The sequence below is a fragment of the Oncorhynchus mykiss genome, chromosome 17 (assembly GCF_057628025.1).
Source record: "Oncorhynchus mykiss isolate SJ-2025 chromosome 17, ASM5762802v1, whole genome shotgun sequence".
Lineage (NCBI taxonomy): Eukaryota > Metazoa > Chordata > Actinopteri > Salmoniformes > Salmonidae > Oncorhynchus > Oncorhynchus mykiss.
Window position 1 is genome coordinate 34,604,745 of NC_143038.1, and position 17,958 is coordinate 34,622,702.

The 17,958-nt window shown below is 44.9% G+C and overlaps 1 protein-coding gene across 21 annotated transcripts in view; it reads right to left on the reverse strand.

Annotated features, from left to right (window-relative positions):
* LOC110493206 (plasma membrane calcium-transporting ATPase 1) overlaps positions 1–17,958 on the reverse strand; it is a 160,147-nt gene that overhangs the window by 59,231 nt on the left and 82,958 nt on the right. For 11 of the 21 annotated variants that reach the window (XM_090205325.1, XM_090205328.1, XM_036950057.2 and 8 more), the window contains 5 exons: positions 9,808–10,005; positions 9,318–9,575; positions 8,878–9,003; positions 6,027–6,152; positions 797–979 (listed from right to left, as the gene is read on the reverse strand). In XM_090205325.1, the coding sequence (XP_090061451.1) occupies positions 797–979; positions 6,027–6,152; positions 8,878–9,003; positions 9,318–9,575; positions 9,808–10,005 (891 nt within the window). Of the gene's footprint in view, positions 1–796; positions 980–3,877; positions 3,914–6,026; positions 6,153–8,877; positions 9,004–9,317; positions 9,576–9,807; positions 10,006–17,958 lie in introns of all 21 variants that reach the window. The other 10 variants (XM_036950054.2, XM_090205319.1, XM_036950050.2 and 7 more) reach the window with 1 other exon arrangement.

The following is a 17,958-nucleotide window of genomic DNA, read 5'->3' on the forward strand; positions in this document are numbered from 1 at the left end:
TTCCTTTGGGGAGATGGGATAACTTTCCAGAAGGACAACCATCTCTGCAACCCTTGATGGTAGAGTGGCTAGATGGAAGCCACTCTTCAGTAAAAAGCACATAACAGCCTGCTTGGATTTTGCCAAAAGGCACCTAAAGGACTCTCAGACCATGAGAAACAAGATTCTCTACTCTGATTGAACCAAGATTGAACTCTTTTTGCCTGAATGCCAAGCGTCACCTGGCACCATCCCTACGGTGAAGCATGGTGGTGGCAGCATCATGCTGTGGGGATGTTTTTCAGCAGCAGGGACTAGAAGACTAGTCAGGATTGAGGGAAAGATGAACAGAGCAAAGTACAGAGAGATCCTTGATGAAAGCCACCTGCTCCAGAGTGCTCAGGAACTCAGACTGGGGCGAACCCTAAACATACAGGCAAGACAATGCAGGAGTGGCATCAGGACAAGTCTCTGAATGTTTATGAGTGGCCCAGCCAGAGCCCGCATTGAACATCTCTGGAGAGACCTGAAAATAGCTGTGCAGCGACGCTCCCCATCCAACCTGACAGATCTTGAGAGGATCTGCAGAGAAGAATAGGAGAAACTCCCCAAATACAGGTGTGCCAAGCTTGCTGCGTCGTATCCAAGAAGTCACAAGGCTTTCTAAAAAAACAGTTTTTGCTTTGTCATTATGGGGTATTGTGTGTAGATTGAAAGATGAAAAAAAAACATTTTAGAATACGGCTATAACGTATATCGTTTTATGTCCATCTGTGTGTGTGTCCGTGTAAGTGTGTATCTCCGCCTCGGTCCTCACCTGCCTTCCCAATCTGCACGGCCAGTTTGGTGAGTTTACCCTGCAGCACAGACTTCTCCTTCTTGTTGACCTGAACCTTCTTCACCCGTTTCACCTCCACCTCAGGCTCCTTCTCCTCAGACTCAACCGCCTCGTCACTCTTCAGGGGCTGGATCTCCAGGGCAATGCCGTCCTGGGTCTTAGCTATTGGATAGGGTAACGGGATGGGGAAGAGGGATGGGTGGGATAGAGGGAGGGGGTAAAGGGAAGTGGGATAGAGGGAGGTGGAGTGGGAGGTTGAGCGGAGGGAAGCATTTAGTAGTGGTGTGGGGAAGGTTTGGCGGGGGGGGGGGGGGGGGTTAAGATAGTGATATGAGGATGAAGATGATCGGTGGTGAGGTTTTGTTGGGTCGGGGAGAGGAGCAGCAACAGTAAGGGGATCAAGGAGGGGTTGGGGTGAAGGGCAGAGAGACAGAGAGGTTGTGGTTCAGGTACGGTTGAAAGAGAGACAGACACAGTCAGTCACCAAACCACCAGACTCCGGTCCTGAACAGTGATCCACTGAAACAACTCAGCTGTGGATCACTTAGATCTCTTTAACCAGAACAAATCCCTTAAGGTGATCAACACTGATGTTATTATGTGTTGTTACCTGTCAGGTTGATGGAAAGTTCAGCAATGTGATGTATTCTTCATTAAATAAAAATCGGTATTCCAAAAAATTAAAATCGACTGATTGTTTAAGTACTCTTATGCATAAATGAAACATTATGAAAGAAGGTATTGGAAAGAGTAAACACATAGCACATAATTCAGCAGGAAATGCTTGAGATAAAAGGATTTAATGATACAAAACGGATTTAAAGCAGCAATTTAACGATATACAACTTGTCCCAGAGTCTATGGAGACATTTTTACAGCATTCATATAAAACAGAGAATAGATTCAGAACAAGAGATACAGGTTGTACATTTTACAATGGTTCATTGTCGGGGGATTGTCAACTTAACATTTTCCATCTCTGCTACAGAGCTCAGTCATGTTTTACATACGCAAATATGAGATTTGCATTTCACCACTTCAACAGCTTAGATTTGCTCTGTTTGTTCTCTGGGAGCATTGTGATCTCGGGTGTTTCATCTTTATTCTGCCAACAACCTGGCACTGCAACAATTCACTATCTATTTTACAGTAGAAATAATCCACAATATCTAAGGGTGAGTATAATAAAGGTGATAAAGTAATGGATGAATAGAGATATCAGAATTCTATGGTAATCAGTGCCTTATTGCATTCCATTTGTGGCACATGCAACACTCAACACTAGTCAGTTCACACAAAAGCAGTACATTCACAATCTAGCAGGATCATTTTGTACCGTCTACTTATGTTGTTATTGCCTAGATAATAGGACTTTGCATGAGTCCCCCTGTGCTGAGCAGAACAGGCCACCAGTCTCAACACAAAACCCATTAGAACAGACCAGAATAAACACAGCCACACACTGACTGGACTGGCAGACGGACGGACTGACTCACGCACAGCACTTACAAACGCAGCACGGACCACGCACCACGACGAAGAAGGGGGGCGAGTGTGTGTCACGAAAAAAAGAAAAAAAAAACATGTCAACAAACAAAGGAACCGACAAACTGCAAAAAGATACCCCAAAAAACCAAGCAGAGCGATACAACCACCACAAAAAAAGAAGAGGAGGAGGGTAGTAAGAAGAGGTAGAAGAGGAGGCTGCAAATCTCCAGAGGTAGTTTTTTTTTGCGAAAGAGAGGGAGAGAGAGAGAGACAGAAAGAGAGGCAAAACAGTGATAAGAGAGTACGAGACAGCATGAGGTCCTGAGCAACATCCTGGAAAGAGGCAACAGTGAGAGAAATTAAAGAAAAGAGAAACAATAGAGAAACAGACCAGACAACAATCCACAGCCAATTGATACTGTCAGGGTGCAATTCCCACACTGAGCCACTTCCCAGAGCTAATGCTGTCTCCTTAACCCCTAGAGACTAGTGTTAGATATTCTACTATTCTATTATAATTCTATTAAGACCCCTTCTCTTTTACACTAAGCCCAATCACTATTGCCAAATTCCCAGATTCATGATATGTATGTGGAGCATGGTATCAGGGGTCCTACGACTCCCATTCCATTACCTCTCAAGAGCCAGAGATGACTTGGCGTCCATAAAGCTACACTGGGTTCACTGCAATTAAAATAAGTATGTAGACATTTTCAGAATATGATATGTTGTGAAGTGAATGCAGAAGTGAATGTCCCAATTAATTTAACCTTCTCCTGCTCCAGCAATATTTCTCCATGCTAGAAAGGAGAGAATCTGTTCACTAGTGATAAAGTCCAAGGGCGAGGGGAAAGAGAGGGCAGGAGGGCTGGGGAGGTGTAAGTAGCAGATGCTCGGGCCCTAGGTGGCTGGGGGACGGTATGGTGTGTGAGGGGGGAGGCGGGGGGGAGGGGGACAAAGCTTGGATGAGTTCTGAATAACACGCCACAGAGGGTGGGAGGGTGGACCCGTCCAGGCCAGGAAAGCCGGGAAGAGCTACAACACCCGGGTCCTTTGTTTAATGTATCTGACCTCTCCACATCTGACACACACCAATTTTTTTTTAAGTACTTTAATTAAACCTTTATTTGTTGAGATGAAAATATATGTGGAATGTATCTTTTCAATCTCAACATAGCATGTGAGGATGGTGAAACTTCTAGAACTAATCCCTTTGCAGCTCTGTGAGCGAGATAAAGCTAAACCCATTTAGCTCTATAAGGGTTAAAAATCTACTGGAGTTAAATAGCTCTGAATGATATAACTGTAGTCAATAACAGTAATGCTGAATGCTAACCCTAGCTAGCTTAGTGATTGATTGGGTCTGCTACGGTGGCATTGACGGCCTACCCCACTTTTCTCTGTGTGCCAGTGGCAGGTGAGAGTTGCATCCTTTCACAGGTAAAGCGAGACGAGAAGAACCTCCCCTTTTCAGCAGGTGGAGGGAAGCGAGAGTGAGAGACAGAGTGAGACGGACACGAGACTCCCAGACTGCTGCTGAATGGAGGGGGGAGGGAGGGATGGAGGGGTTACCTTTGTTGCGATTTTCGGGGGGTCCTTGTTTTTTACCTGTTCAGACAGAGAGAGAGAGTGCGGAATGCTGACAACATGGCTTAAAAGGAAATAAAAAAATCATAAAGCCAAACAGAACAGAAGATCAAAACAATAGAAATTCACGTGTGTTGGGGGCTGGAACGGGCCATCAGAGGAGAGAGAGCACTAGTTGGTTTAAGGCTGTAGAGTATAAAGTAGAGCATCCACCCATAGACAGCAGGTCGGTTACTGATGACTGGTTTCACTGGGCTCTTGTCTGTTTCAGTCAATACATGTGTAACTAACGGCAGTAAGTTTATAAAAACACATGCATATACACACACACAGACATACACACACAGACATACACACACAGAAACACACACACAGAAACACACACACAGAAACACACACACACACACACACAGAAACACACACACAGAAACACACACACACACACACACACAGAAACACACACACACAGAAACACACACACACACACACACACACACACAGAAACACACACACACACACACACACATCCCATTCCATCCCATCCCATCCATTCACTCATGCCTCGGTCTTGACATTCAGGGAAGCAGTCATTTCAGATTGATGTCAGACAGACGAAGAGGCTGCATTGCCGCAGGTTTTTCTCCTTCTGCTTGAGAGTGGTGGTGAAGAATTGGGGGGGGGGGGGGGGGGGTGTATGTCAGTAAAAGATGTGTGTAGCTGAAGGGGGGGGGGTGTATGTGGAGATTAGTTGTGCGCGTGTGTGTAACAGTTGTCAGCAAAATGCCCTGAAGTCTCTGGCCCCTCATCTACTCTATGAGTAACTGTATCAGTATGTGTCTCTGGCAGAGGTGTGTGTGGGTGTGTGTGTGTGTGTGTGTGTGTGTGTGTGTGTGTGTGTGAGATTTCATGCAGATGGAGAAGTGTGTGTCAGTGTCTTTGAACATGTGTGTGTGTGTGTGAGCATGAAGGGGAAGTGTGTGTGCATGAGTGAATGCATGGGAGGTGAGTTTATGTGTGTGGAGTGGAGGTGACACAGCACTCTTTCTGTTTCCATCCTCGCTGTACACACCTGTCTCAGAGGAAGACAGCCATTTCAACATCTAGTGTGTGTGCCTGTGTTGCAGCCAGTGTGTGTGTGTGTGCCTGTGTGTGTCTGTATCTAGCATGTACTTGCTCTGATCTACTTTCTTATAAACCCATAACATTAAGATCATGATGGTGGCGCTCTGCGGTTTCATGAACAATTGAAATCACAGTCTAATTCTGTGACGCCATGAGATGCCAATTGGAATGAGTTGTTGCCTTGCAGCTCCCTCCTCTGAGCAGGCACATTCAGCCCCTTTAGAATGAATGCCTGAAGAACTGAAATCTTAGCAAAAAACTCTTACCAAACAGAAAAGAAGACGTGGCAAAGTGTTAGTACGGAACACACGCTTATTAGAGGCCATATTGATAGATACACAGATCGAATGTACTGGGAGGCCTTTGTTGTTTAACGTGATCATATCTATCCATGAGCTTCCCCACGTCAAGTCCCTTGAGAGTTAGCTGCATGACAGATGTTGAACACATACAGTGATGTCCCCGCTTTAGCTCTTCTCACTTCAGCGCCTGTGACGTCATAGATTTAAGTAGGTTAAGTACAGGGTTCTGACAATGGCATTCCAGTGTAGTTAGAACAGATACGAAAGGGGGGGATGAAGGAGTGGAGAATAAAATGACCACCCACGAACAGAACCCCTTCTGGGAAGGAGTGGTCTAGAAAGGGCATCGGCTTGGAAGTAAAATCTAACACCAAAGGATTCGATTAAAGAAGGGTAGGACAGCGACGTCGATGACACTGAGCATTCAGAACGGAACCGCTGGCCTCCATAGTACAGTGTCTATCATGGCCGTCCCATTCTTCGCTACAACATTCTAGAGTTCAGCAGACTGTGTAGTTACTCAACCTAGCACCAGAATCTTACCTCGGGGAACCAGCAATCCGAGAACTCATGTAGAAAGACCGAGAGAGCTCGGTGGAAAAGAAACGCAGAGGAAGGAGACCACTTGTAAAAAGCAAGTCACTGACTCTCTGTGAACTGTGACCGTGGCGACATGTGTTGTCGTCAATTGTTCCCCGTTTATCTCTCACCTTTCTTGATCTTCTTTTCCTCGTCGCTGTCTCCCGCCCCCAGCAGAGTGAAGATGATTCCAGTCTGGGAGTTGAGACCCACCGCAGACACCACCATTCGGCCTGATCCCTCCATCACATGGGTGCCTGGAGGAGGGAGGGAAGGAAGGAAAGAGAAATAGAAAGAGAGAATACTAGCACATAAACAGAAAGGTCATGACTGTGCTACAGTATACTGTACGTATGAATGACTGTACTGTATGTTACTCCATTGTGTCCTCCATTTTCAGTCTCCATATACTACATCTCACGCTTCATGTTATCATTCAAGCTAGAATCCTTGGTTGCTACACCAATTGTTGGACTTCTAAATGAGTGATATATACCCATTGATTCCTGAAGACTATAACTTATGCGTAAATGCCTCATGAGCTTATTTCAACTGTTGTACCCCATCAGAACACAAAGTACAAGGTTGTTTTAGACCAATGTTTGTAAACAACGTAAATGTGAACACAATTTGCATAGCATAAAAATATGCTTAAAACTATAATTGGTATATCATGGATGGTCAGTCCTATGACCCAAAAAAATTTAGGCCCATCCCACAGCTTTTTACAAAAACAGAAGCGGGATGAAAGCTTGGATAGTTTGAATTGCGGACTCTATCTTTAAAGGGGCAAAATGGATGTAGCAACTGCATATTACCCCTTTTAAAGACAAAGTTCCTGACTGGAATATGTTCCGGGATTCTTCCGATGGCATTAAGGAGTACACCACATCAGTCACTGGCTTTATCAATAAGTGCATCGAGGACGTCGTCCCCACAGTGACTGTTCGTTTCTACCCCGACCAGAAGCCATGGATTACCGGCAACATTCGCACTGATCTACAGGGTAGAGCTGCCGCTTTCAAGGAGTGGGACTTTAACCCGGAAGCTTATAAGAAATCCCACTATGCCCTCAGAAGAACGATCAAACAAGCAAAGTGTCAATACAGGACTAAGATCGAATCATACTACACCAGCTCCGACGCTCGTCGGATGTGGCAGGGCTTGCAAACTATTACAGACTACAAAGGGAAGCACAGCCAAGAGCTGCCCGTTGACACGAGCCTACCAGACGAGCTAAATAGAGGCAAGTAACACTGAAACATGCATGACAGCATCAGTTGTTCCGACAACAGTGTGATCACGCTCTCCGCAGCCAATGTGAGTAAGACCTTTAAACAGGTCAACATTCACAAGGCCGTAGACGGATTACCAGGACGTGTACCCCGAGCACGCGCGACAAACTGGCAAGTGTCTTCACTGACATTTTCAACCTTTCCTTGTCCGAGTCTGTAATACCAACATGTTTCAAGCAGACCACCATTGTTCTTGTGCCCAAGAACACCAAGGTAACCTGACTAAATGACTACGGACCCGTAGCACTCACGTCTGTAGCCATTAAATGCTTTGAAAGGCTGGTCATGGATAACAACACCATTATCCCAGAAACCCTAGACCCACTCCAATTTGCATACCGCACCAACAGATCCACAGATGATGCAATCTCTATTGCACTCCACACTGCCCTTTCACACCTGAACAAAAGGAACACCTACGTGAGAATGCTATTCATTGACTACAGCTCAGCGTTCAACACCAGTGCCCTCAAAACTCATCACTAAGCTAAGGACCCTGGGACTAAACACCTCCATCTGCAACTGGATCCTGGACTTCCTGACGTGCCGCCCCAGGTGTTAAGGGTAGGTAACAACACATCTGCCACGCTGATCCTCAACACGGGGGCCCCTCAGGGGTGCGTGCTCAGTCCCCTCCTGTTCACTTATGACTGCACGGCCAGGCACGACTCCAACACTATCATTTAGTTTGCTGATGATACAACAGTGGTAGGCCAGATCACCAACAACAATAAGACAGCCTATAGGGAGGTCAGAGACCTGACCGTGTGGCGCAAGGACAACAACCTCTCCCTCAATGTGATCACAGGTGATAATTGTGAACTACAGGAAAAGGAGGACCGAGCATGCTCCTATTCTCATCGTCGGGGCTGTAGTTGAGCAGGTTGAGAGCTTCAAGTTCCTTGGCATCCACATTACCAACAAACTAACATGGTACACCAAGACAGTCATGAAGAGGGCACGACAAAACCTATTCCCCCTCAGGGGACTGTGTTACAGCTGCACCATCGTGAGCATCCTAACGGGTTGCATCAATGCCTGGTAAAGCAACTGCCCGGCCTCCGATCACAAGGCACTACAGAGGGTAGTGCGTACGGCCCAGTACATCACCGGGGCCAAGCTTCCTGCCATTCAGGACCTCTATACCAGGTGGTGTCAGAGGAAGGCCCTAAAAATTGTCAAAGACTCCAGCCACCCCAGTCATAGACTGTTTGGGGCTGCTTGCCGTGCGGTAGCAGAGAGGAGTGCCAAGTCTTGGTCCAAGAGGCTTCTAAACAGCTTTTACCCCCAAGCCATAAGACTCCGAACAGCTAATCAAATGGCTACCCAGAGTATTTGCATTGCCCCCCCCCCCCTCCTCCTCCTCTTATACACTGCTGCTACTCTCTGTTATTACCTATGCATATTCACTTTGACAACTCTACCTACATATACATATTACGTCAACTACGTCGACACCGGTGACTCCGCACATTGACTCTGTACCGGAACCCCCTGTGTATAGCAACACAATTTTTAATTTCAACTGCTATTTAACTATTTGTTACTTATTTTGGGGGGGTATTTTCTAAGCATTTCACTGGTCTACACCTGTTGTATTCGGCGCATGTGACAAATACAATTTGACTTGATTTGACTGGGATATGGAATGTCTGATAATAGTGATGTTATTAACAGGCGCTCTCACCGGACAGCAGCATGGGGTCCTTCTCCAGGGACTTCCTGACTTGGTCTGATTCGCCGGTCAGAGAGCTCTCATCGATCTTCAGGTCGTTGCCCTGGATCAGGATACCATCAGCTGGCAGCAGGTCACCTAGGAAACAGTTACACAGTTATATGACTGCGATATACAACGTCTCATCATATACCCTACCTTGGTGCATTCGGTCAATGTGTTACCTCATTATATCGGTTCACTGTATCCTGTCTGGGGTATATTACAGAATGTTGAATTCAAGCTATATCTCTCACCGCGTTTTAACAGAACCCTGTCTCACCGCGTTTTAACGGAACCCTGTCTCACCATATTTGATCTGGGTGATGCCTTACCTTGTTTTATCTGAACCATGTTTTACCGCGTTTTAATTGAACCATGTTTTAATGCGTTTTAAATGAACCATGTCTTACCATATTTGATCTGGGCGATGTCTCCTGTCACCAGTTCGGAAACAGGGATCTGGATGACCTGGCCCTTGCGAATGACGGTGAACTTTTGCTCCTGCTCGATGCGGTTCTGCAGCCCACGGAACTGCTTCTCCTTGCTCCAGTCGTTAAACGCTGTCACCAAGACAACGATTGCCACAGAGAACAAGATGGCGGCGCCCTCGATCCAGCCCGCCTGCGCCTCCCCCTCATCCTCCACTCCTGACGCTGTCTCACCACACACTGGGGAAACCAGAACACAACCATTTTTAATAACAACAGACCAAAACACAACCAGGTCAGTGGAACAGAGCTGAAACACCACCAGGTCAATGGAACAGAACCGAAACCCGACAAGGTCAATAGAACAGGAACAAAACATGGCCAAGTGAATAATACAGGACCAAAACTTTTACAAACACTCTTCATTCTCCCACCTGTCCAAAACTGCCCCGGGTTAGGGTGTACTACTCACGCTCGCTATCTCCCCCAGGGGGGTGGTAGAAGGACAGGCCCAGGGAGATTACGGCAGCAATCTCCAGGATGATGAGAGTAACATCCTGTAGGGCCTCCCATACCAGCGCCAGGAAGGACTTAGGCTTTTTAGGAGGGATGAAGTTCTTCCCAAATGCCGCGTGGCGCTTCTCCAGATCCACTGGGTTACCAGACAGACCTGAGAGAAATGGAGGAGGAGGAGGAGGAGGAAGAAATGGAGGAGGAAGGAGAAGAGACAGTTAATAGAGTAACCAGTTATCACAGAAATGCATATAACGAGATCAAAACAATAGATGTTGAATATATACACTTACTATTAAAAAGGTATGAAAACATGACAACCCGTCAGGGTTAGAAGTCTTTAGGGTATTCTATAGGAAGTGGCGTAAAGTACTTAAGTGAAAATACTTTAAACTTTTACTTTACTACATTCCTAAAGAAAGTAGATGTACTTTATACTCCATCCCTTTTCCTAAACACCCAAAAGTACTTGTTACATTTTGAATGCTAAGCAGGACAGGAAAATGGTCCAATTCACACTCTTCTCAAGAGAACATCCCTGGTCATCTCTACTACCTCTTATCTGGCGGACTCACTAAACACAAATGCATCGTTTGTAAATGATGTCTGAGCGTAGGAGTGTGCCCCTGGTTAACCGTAAATAAAATAGTACCATCTGGATTGCTTAATATAAGGAATTTGAAATTATTTATACTTTCACTTTTGATACTTAAGTATATTTAAAACCAAATACTTTTAGAATTTTACTCAAGTAGTATTTTACTTTTACTTGAGTAAAAGTCTAGATGTCTTAATAGAAAATTACTCAAGTATGACAATTGGGTACTTTTTCCAACCACAGGTTGCCACAGGTTGCTGTATAAGTCTGGGTACAAATGTCTTAAATGACTTTTGTAGTGAAACGTCTACATCACCCTTTCTTTATCTGAGGATAAACATGACAACAATGGCTGTTGCCATACCAAACAGAACCAAGTAGAGCTGACAGTCCAAACACACCCATCCACACCCCATGTCAGCCTCCCGCTGCTGTCACAAGCTGCTAGACAACCACTGCCAAAGACTTTGAATTTCAGTTGGACAAAACCACACATCGGTCTGACAAAATATAACATCCCTTTAGTACATTTTTCATCAATCAAACCGCTAGATCATCTGGTATTGTCCTATTAAGATCAAAAAATATTTTTAATACATTCTGAGTAAGATACCTCATGGAAATCTTATGATTCATAAATGTTGCAAATAAATCTAGAAAACTGCAATAAAAAAAAATACAAAAAGGAGGTCAGTCAATGAGAACCCATGAGGCGTTTGAAATTATCACAAGGGTGTTGAACACATTGGGCGCATCCCAAAATGGCAAGCTACTCCCTATGAAGTGCACTACTTTTAACCAGGGCCCATAGGGAATCGGGTGTCATTGGGGATGTAGCTGTCATGACTGTTTCCTGTCCTCTGGGATTGAATGTCGGCAGGATCAGACAGTGAATCAATTATGCTTTAGTCACTCCCACATTGGTCCAGGATTTAACCACTCTCCCTGCTTGGTTCAATCTTTCACTCAGCAGCTTTACACTATGTCCTCGTTGTATCAATCTCCCTCATGTAGTTAAAGGTCTATTCAAATAGATCAGATACTGAGATATGTGGCAAGCTATGGATAACCGGAGTGTGTAACTGGTGAGGTGTATAGGATACATCGATAGTACAGCACACTAGCAGTTATACAAGATCAATAAGTTCAGAATACATTTAGTATTGACATGGCTAGTTATGGTAGTGCATGACTGGTGAGTAGATCCACAACTAAAGACAGCTAGTTATGCTAACATGCTGATGTATTACCATGCTGATATGCAGAACTGTAGTTAGCTATGCTAACCGGATAAATGTGAGAACGAGCTGGATAAGCAAAATACAGTATACAGAGTCCCAGCCCTCTACGACAGATGCCCCTTAAAACCACCATCACATTGCTTTCCCGCTACTGTGAGCCAGCTGGACAACCGGAGGGAGGGAGGGATGGAGGGAGAGAGGGGGGCAGGGAGTGGGTGAGGCAGTGGGGAAGAAAGGAAGGCAGAAGGTGAGGGAAGTGTGAGGGGGGGGGGGGGGGGGACGAAGACGACTGTCTTATGTTGCTAAAAACAGCTGGACGTAATGACGTCAAACCCCCCAAAAAATATTGTTATGCAAAAACCTTGAGAGTCAAATAAAAATGGAGTGGTTGAAGTCTTTCCATGATCCATTCTGGCAAGTTGCATATTAATACATTGTCGACAGTCTGTATACCCTCCCACCTATCTGTTCCACGTCTCAGGAAGACCGCAAAAACAGCATGGATAGAATGCACTAATTGAATCATATTTGCCATATTCTAATAATTGTCATGTGCCAATGTATCCCACCGGTTCGTGCCATGGGGAAACTTGCATCCAGCCAGCCAGAAAATCAAGATGAAGCCATTCAGGCATTCTTGAAAGTCCAGACAACCCTTGTCCTGCAAAGAAGCATTATTTTTATAGTTTAAAAATAGATTTAGCAAGCAGTAGGAATTTAGAATAAAAATGGGGAGTTCAAAAAGCAATCGTTCCCATTATGATTTTTCGCAATAAATAAAGTTCAGCAAGATAAAAATTCAGCCGTCGAACAGATCTTGAGAACATTTCTCCGATAGATTCTTCCTAGTAGCCACCCTTTGCCTTGACAGCTTTGCACACTCTTGGCATTCTCTCAACCAGCATAATGTGGTAGTCACCTGGAATGCATTTAGCAGGTGTGCCTTGTAAAAAGTTATTTTGTGGAATTTCTTCCCTTCTTAGCACATTGTGTTGTGACAAGGTAGGGGTGGTATACAGAAGATAGCCCTATTTGGTTAAAGACCAAGTCCATATTATGGCAATAACAGCTCAAATAAGCAAAGAGAAACGACAGTCCATCATTACTTTAAGACATGAAGGTCAGTCAATTCTGAAAATGTCATGGTCGAATTGCTGCAAAGACACCACTTCTAAAGGACACCAATAAGAAGAAGAGACTTGCTTGGACCAAGAAACTTGAGCAATGGACAATAGACCATTGGAAATCTGTCCTTTGGTCTGATGAGTCCAAATTGGAGATTTTTGGTGTCTTTGTGAGACGCCGAGCCGGTGAACGGATGATCTCTGCCTGTGTGGTTCCCACCGTGAAGCATGGAGGATGTGCGATGGTGCTTTGCTGGTGACACTGTCTGTTATTTATTTAGAATTCAAAAGGCATACTTAACCAGCATGGCAACAACATCATTCTACAGCGATACAACATCCCATCTGGTTACAGTGCTGCATCACCCGACCTCAACCCAATTGAGATGGTTTGGGACGAGTTGGACCGCAGAGCGAAGGAAATCAATCGCTGTCATCTATTATTATTATTATTATTATTATTATTATTATTATTATTATTATTATTATTATTATTATTATTATTATTATTAGGGATGAAACATGCCCTTCTCCTCCCCAGTATAAAGCCCCCATGACCCAATTCACGTCAGACTAAGCAAACCCCAGCGTGAGCTGTGGTTTCAAATGGTTAGGACAACCTACAAAACGATAAGCCTAGAAAACCATCCCATGTGGAGCATTGGCTACATGGCTGGAAATGGTTCAACTCTGAGACTATCGATTCACTACAGAATGAGTGAGAAATTCTAGACGACACGGAATACTAGACTGCGGCTAGAAATGACATAAACCTAGGAGGAGAATTCTAAACATCTACCACCACGAAAGACTTTATGACTTCTGGGAAAGTTATTCAGAGACTGATGAACCCTACAGGATGATCGAGGATTCCAACAGAAGACAACAACGACATACGGGCGTAAATATAAATTGCAATTTATTTTCGAATGAGCGGCCATTCATAGGCAAAGGATTAGCATTTCAATGAATAAAATTATAGACTGTGTAATGAATCCATTTGTCTTTCCCGCTCTCTCAGTCCCACCCCTTTCTCTTTGTCTACCAAGCTGTCATATCGGCTTAGCCCACTAGGGATTTCTCCATCATTGTTAGTAATCAATATCTACTGTTTGTTTATATGTATTTCTGTGATTATTTAGTTAGTAAATAAATAATTAAGCCAATTTGTATATTGCTGATTAATAATGAATGCTAGGGTTCATGCAGATAACCAAGAATTTTACAACCTTCAGATGAGACTGATAGAAGGTAACAATTAATAATCATGAATGGAAGACTAATTGACAAGATATGAAAATATCTGAAGAGTCGATTCGGGAAAGAGAGACGACAACAAAAATCCCATGGTTCTCCGACATCCTAGTTAATTAAAGTGTACATGATTAGTTTAATCGCGTAATAATAATTACAGAATTGATTGGATAAAATTACAGTCTTCACATTTAAGGAGAGACATGACAATGTCTACCAAAGACATGACAATGTGTCTACCATGGGACATGACAATGTCTACCATGGGTCTACCATGGGACATGACAATGTCTACCATGGGACATGACAATGTCTACCATGGGACATTTGTCAGACTTGAACGGCCATTTGAACATCATCAACCTCATTAAAAACAGTGGTATATTTACACAATTTAATAGCATATTTCAAATTTCATAGGAAACATTATACCCATCATATATAATGGATAAGTTGGAGGATTCTCCATGACTTTCTAGTAATTATAGAAATAGCTATTCATATCAAATAAACACACAGTTCAATAATAAATATTACGTGATTATAATAGACCATTTGCATACTGTTTGGATGGTTAGGCCCACTATATGCACACAGCCTTCCAGATGCATGCCCACTGATAAGGCTAAGACCTGCAACTCCTTCATGGTTAAAAGATCTATCTTGAATGGAAAACAACAACCTACAACAACTACTCGCACAAAGGTTCTCTCTTCCTATCTGATCAACTCTCACCATCTACACCAGAGACGACACAGACATTGTCAGCTATCGTGACAAATGCATGTGTGGACTCTGTTGAAATGGCACTCTCACGCCTTCCTGTTGGAGGGAGTGATACTGAACACCGCAGGGAGCTAGTGTGCACTGATGTCTCGCTAGCGGATTGGGGGGCAGTGTTCAGAGGAATGACAGCGAGTGGACGCTGGAGCCCCCCATGGAGTGGCAAGCACATCAATGTGCTGGAGCTCAGGGCGGTTCGCCTGGCACTCCAATAGCTCCAGAAGCATGGAAGGGTAGCATGTTCTGGTCAGATCAGACAACGCGGTAGCGGCGTATATCAATCACCATGGCGGACTGAGATCATGGCACCTCCACAAAATGGCTTCCGAGCTCTTGCTGTGGGCTTAGACCCCGGTTAACGCACATCCACGAGGTCTTGAACCGTGTAGCGAACATGCTTTTGAGAAATGGCCTGCTGAAGGAGGACTGGAGTCTACACCCTCAGTTGGTGTTAGAGCTGTGGGAAAGGTTTGGGAGAGGGCAGGTGGACCTGTTTGCATTCATTGTCCCAGCTGGTTGTAGATGTCGGACAACAAGATCTTAACTAGCTGAATCAGAAATTATGAATCAGGGTTGGACTGAAAACCTAGAGGACAGTAGATCTCCAGGAAGAGGATTGGGCAGCCCTGCTCTAGACCCTCTGGGTTTGGACGCCCTCGCTCACGATTGGCCAGCAACAACACTTTGTGTTTCCACCATTTCCCCTGATCACAGCTACGCTAGACAGGGTCATCTTGAAGGGCCACCGGCAGCTCTTGATAGCCATATACTGCTCTCCAGGTTTATGGAGAGAGTTAGAAGTCTGTGTCTAGTGAAGGCCCCTTCGGTGCGAAACTGAGACCTTGACGTGGTGCTGTCAGCACCTTGCTAGGCCACCTTTTGAGCCCCTGGGTTAGTGTCTTTGAAGCACTGATCCATAAAGGTGGCATTTCTGTTGGCTATTACCTCGACTAAGAGGCTTAGTGAACTTCATGCTCTTTCAGTGAGCGCTGAATGTTTCCGAATGGGTGCAAACAAGTGCAGTGTTATCCTCCGGCCTAGCCCCTCTTTCATGTCAAAGGTCCTGTCTGACAGACATGTGAACTGGCCCTCGCATTTATCCGCATACGCACCTTCCATGGCTGCAAGTGGGCTGGGTTTTTACCCAAGTTTGCTGTGCCCGGTGAAGGCACATGACACTTACGTTATACAGACTAAGACAAAATGACAGTCGGATCAGCTGTTCGTATGTTATGGTCAGAGAGTTCTGGGGAAGAGCCTATCGAAACAGAGACTCTCACATTGGATTGTGGACACTATTACTACAGCATATCCGCTGGCTGGCCGGCCTTTTCCATCTGCTGTAGTGGCGCATTCTACTAGAGGAATAGGTACATCATGGGCCCTGCCCAGAGGAGTTTCCCTTGATGAAATTTGCCCCTGGGCAAGTTGGGCGTCGTCTAGCACTTTTGCTAGGTACTATCGAGTCAATGGTGCTGCCGCGGACCAGGTCAGGATAGCCGTGTTGGGTGTTGCCTCCACTTGCTTAGAGGGGGATGGAGGGACACAGCAACCATGACTGCCCTGAGTTTAGTCCGACAAGATTATACTCGTCTGGCCATGCCTAGTTCACGATTAATCTGGTATTGTGATGCCATATTGGAGTGATCAAATACAGACGACGCAATCGCAATCACACTGCCCTAACTCATCTGGACAAGAGGAATACCTTTGTAAGAATGCTGTTCATCAACTACAGCTCAGCATTTAACACCATAGTACCCTCCAAACTCGTCATTAAGCTTGAGACCCTGGGTCTCGACCCCGCCCTGTGCAACTGGGTCCTGGACTTCCTGACAGGCAGCCCCCAGGTGGTGAGGGTAGGAAACAACATCTCCACCCCACTGATCCTCAACACTGGGGCCCCACAAGGGTGCGTTCTCATCCCTCTCCTGTACTCCCTGTTCACCCATGACTGTGTGGTTACGCATGCCTCCAACTCAATCATCAAGTTTGCAGTCCACACTACAGTGGTAGGCTTGATTACCAACAACGATGAGATGGCCTACAGGGAGGAGGTGAGGGCCCTCGAAGTGTAGTGTCAGGAAAATAACCTCACACTCAATGTCAACAAAACAAAAGGAGATGATTGTGGACTTCAGGAAACAGCAGAGGGAGCAGCCCCCTATCCACATCGATGGGACAGTAGTGGAGAAGGTGGAAAGTTTTAAGTTCCTCGGCGTACACATCACAGACAAACTGAAAAGGTCCACCCACACAGACAGCATGGTGAAGGCGGCGCAGCAGCGCCTCTTCAACCTCCCGAGGCTGAAGAAATTTGGCTTGTCATCAAAAACACTCACAAACTTCTACAGATGCACAATCGAGAGCATCCTGTCGGGCTGTATCACTGCTTGGTACAGCAACTGCTCTGCCCACAACCGTAAGGCTCTCCAGAGGGTAGTGAAGTCAGTACAGGTGCATCAAAGCGGGGACCGAGAGACTGAAAAACAGCTTCTATCTCAAGGCCATCAGACTATTAAACAGACATCACTAACATTGAGTGGCTGCTGCCAACATACTGACTCATCTCTAGCCACATTAATAATTAAAAATTGGATGTAATAAATGTATCTCTAGCCACTTTAAACAATGCCACTTTATATAATGTTTACATACCCTACATTACTCATCTCAAATGTATATACTGTACTCTATTGCATCTTGCCTATGCCATTCGGCCATCGCTCATCCATATATTTTTGTGTACATTTTTTCGTATTCATTCCTTTACACTTGTGTGTATAAGGTAGTTGTTGTGAAATTGTTAGATTACTTTTTTAGATATTACTGCATGGTCGGAACTAGAAGCACAAGAATTTCACTACACTCGCATTAACATCTGCTAACCATGTGTATGTTTAAATTGCATTTCACTATTAGTTTTACACAAATAATTGTAAATATTCAGAAATTGTTCATGTTTTATTTAAAGTACTGATGATGGGTGTACTGTTGCTTGTAAGTGTTGTGTCCTTGTGCTTGTCACCCTGATATTAGCCACTAGGTAGCTACTTCTGACGCGTTGCAGGACAAGTAGTGATTGGCAAGAGAGAGTTAAGGTCACTGTA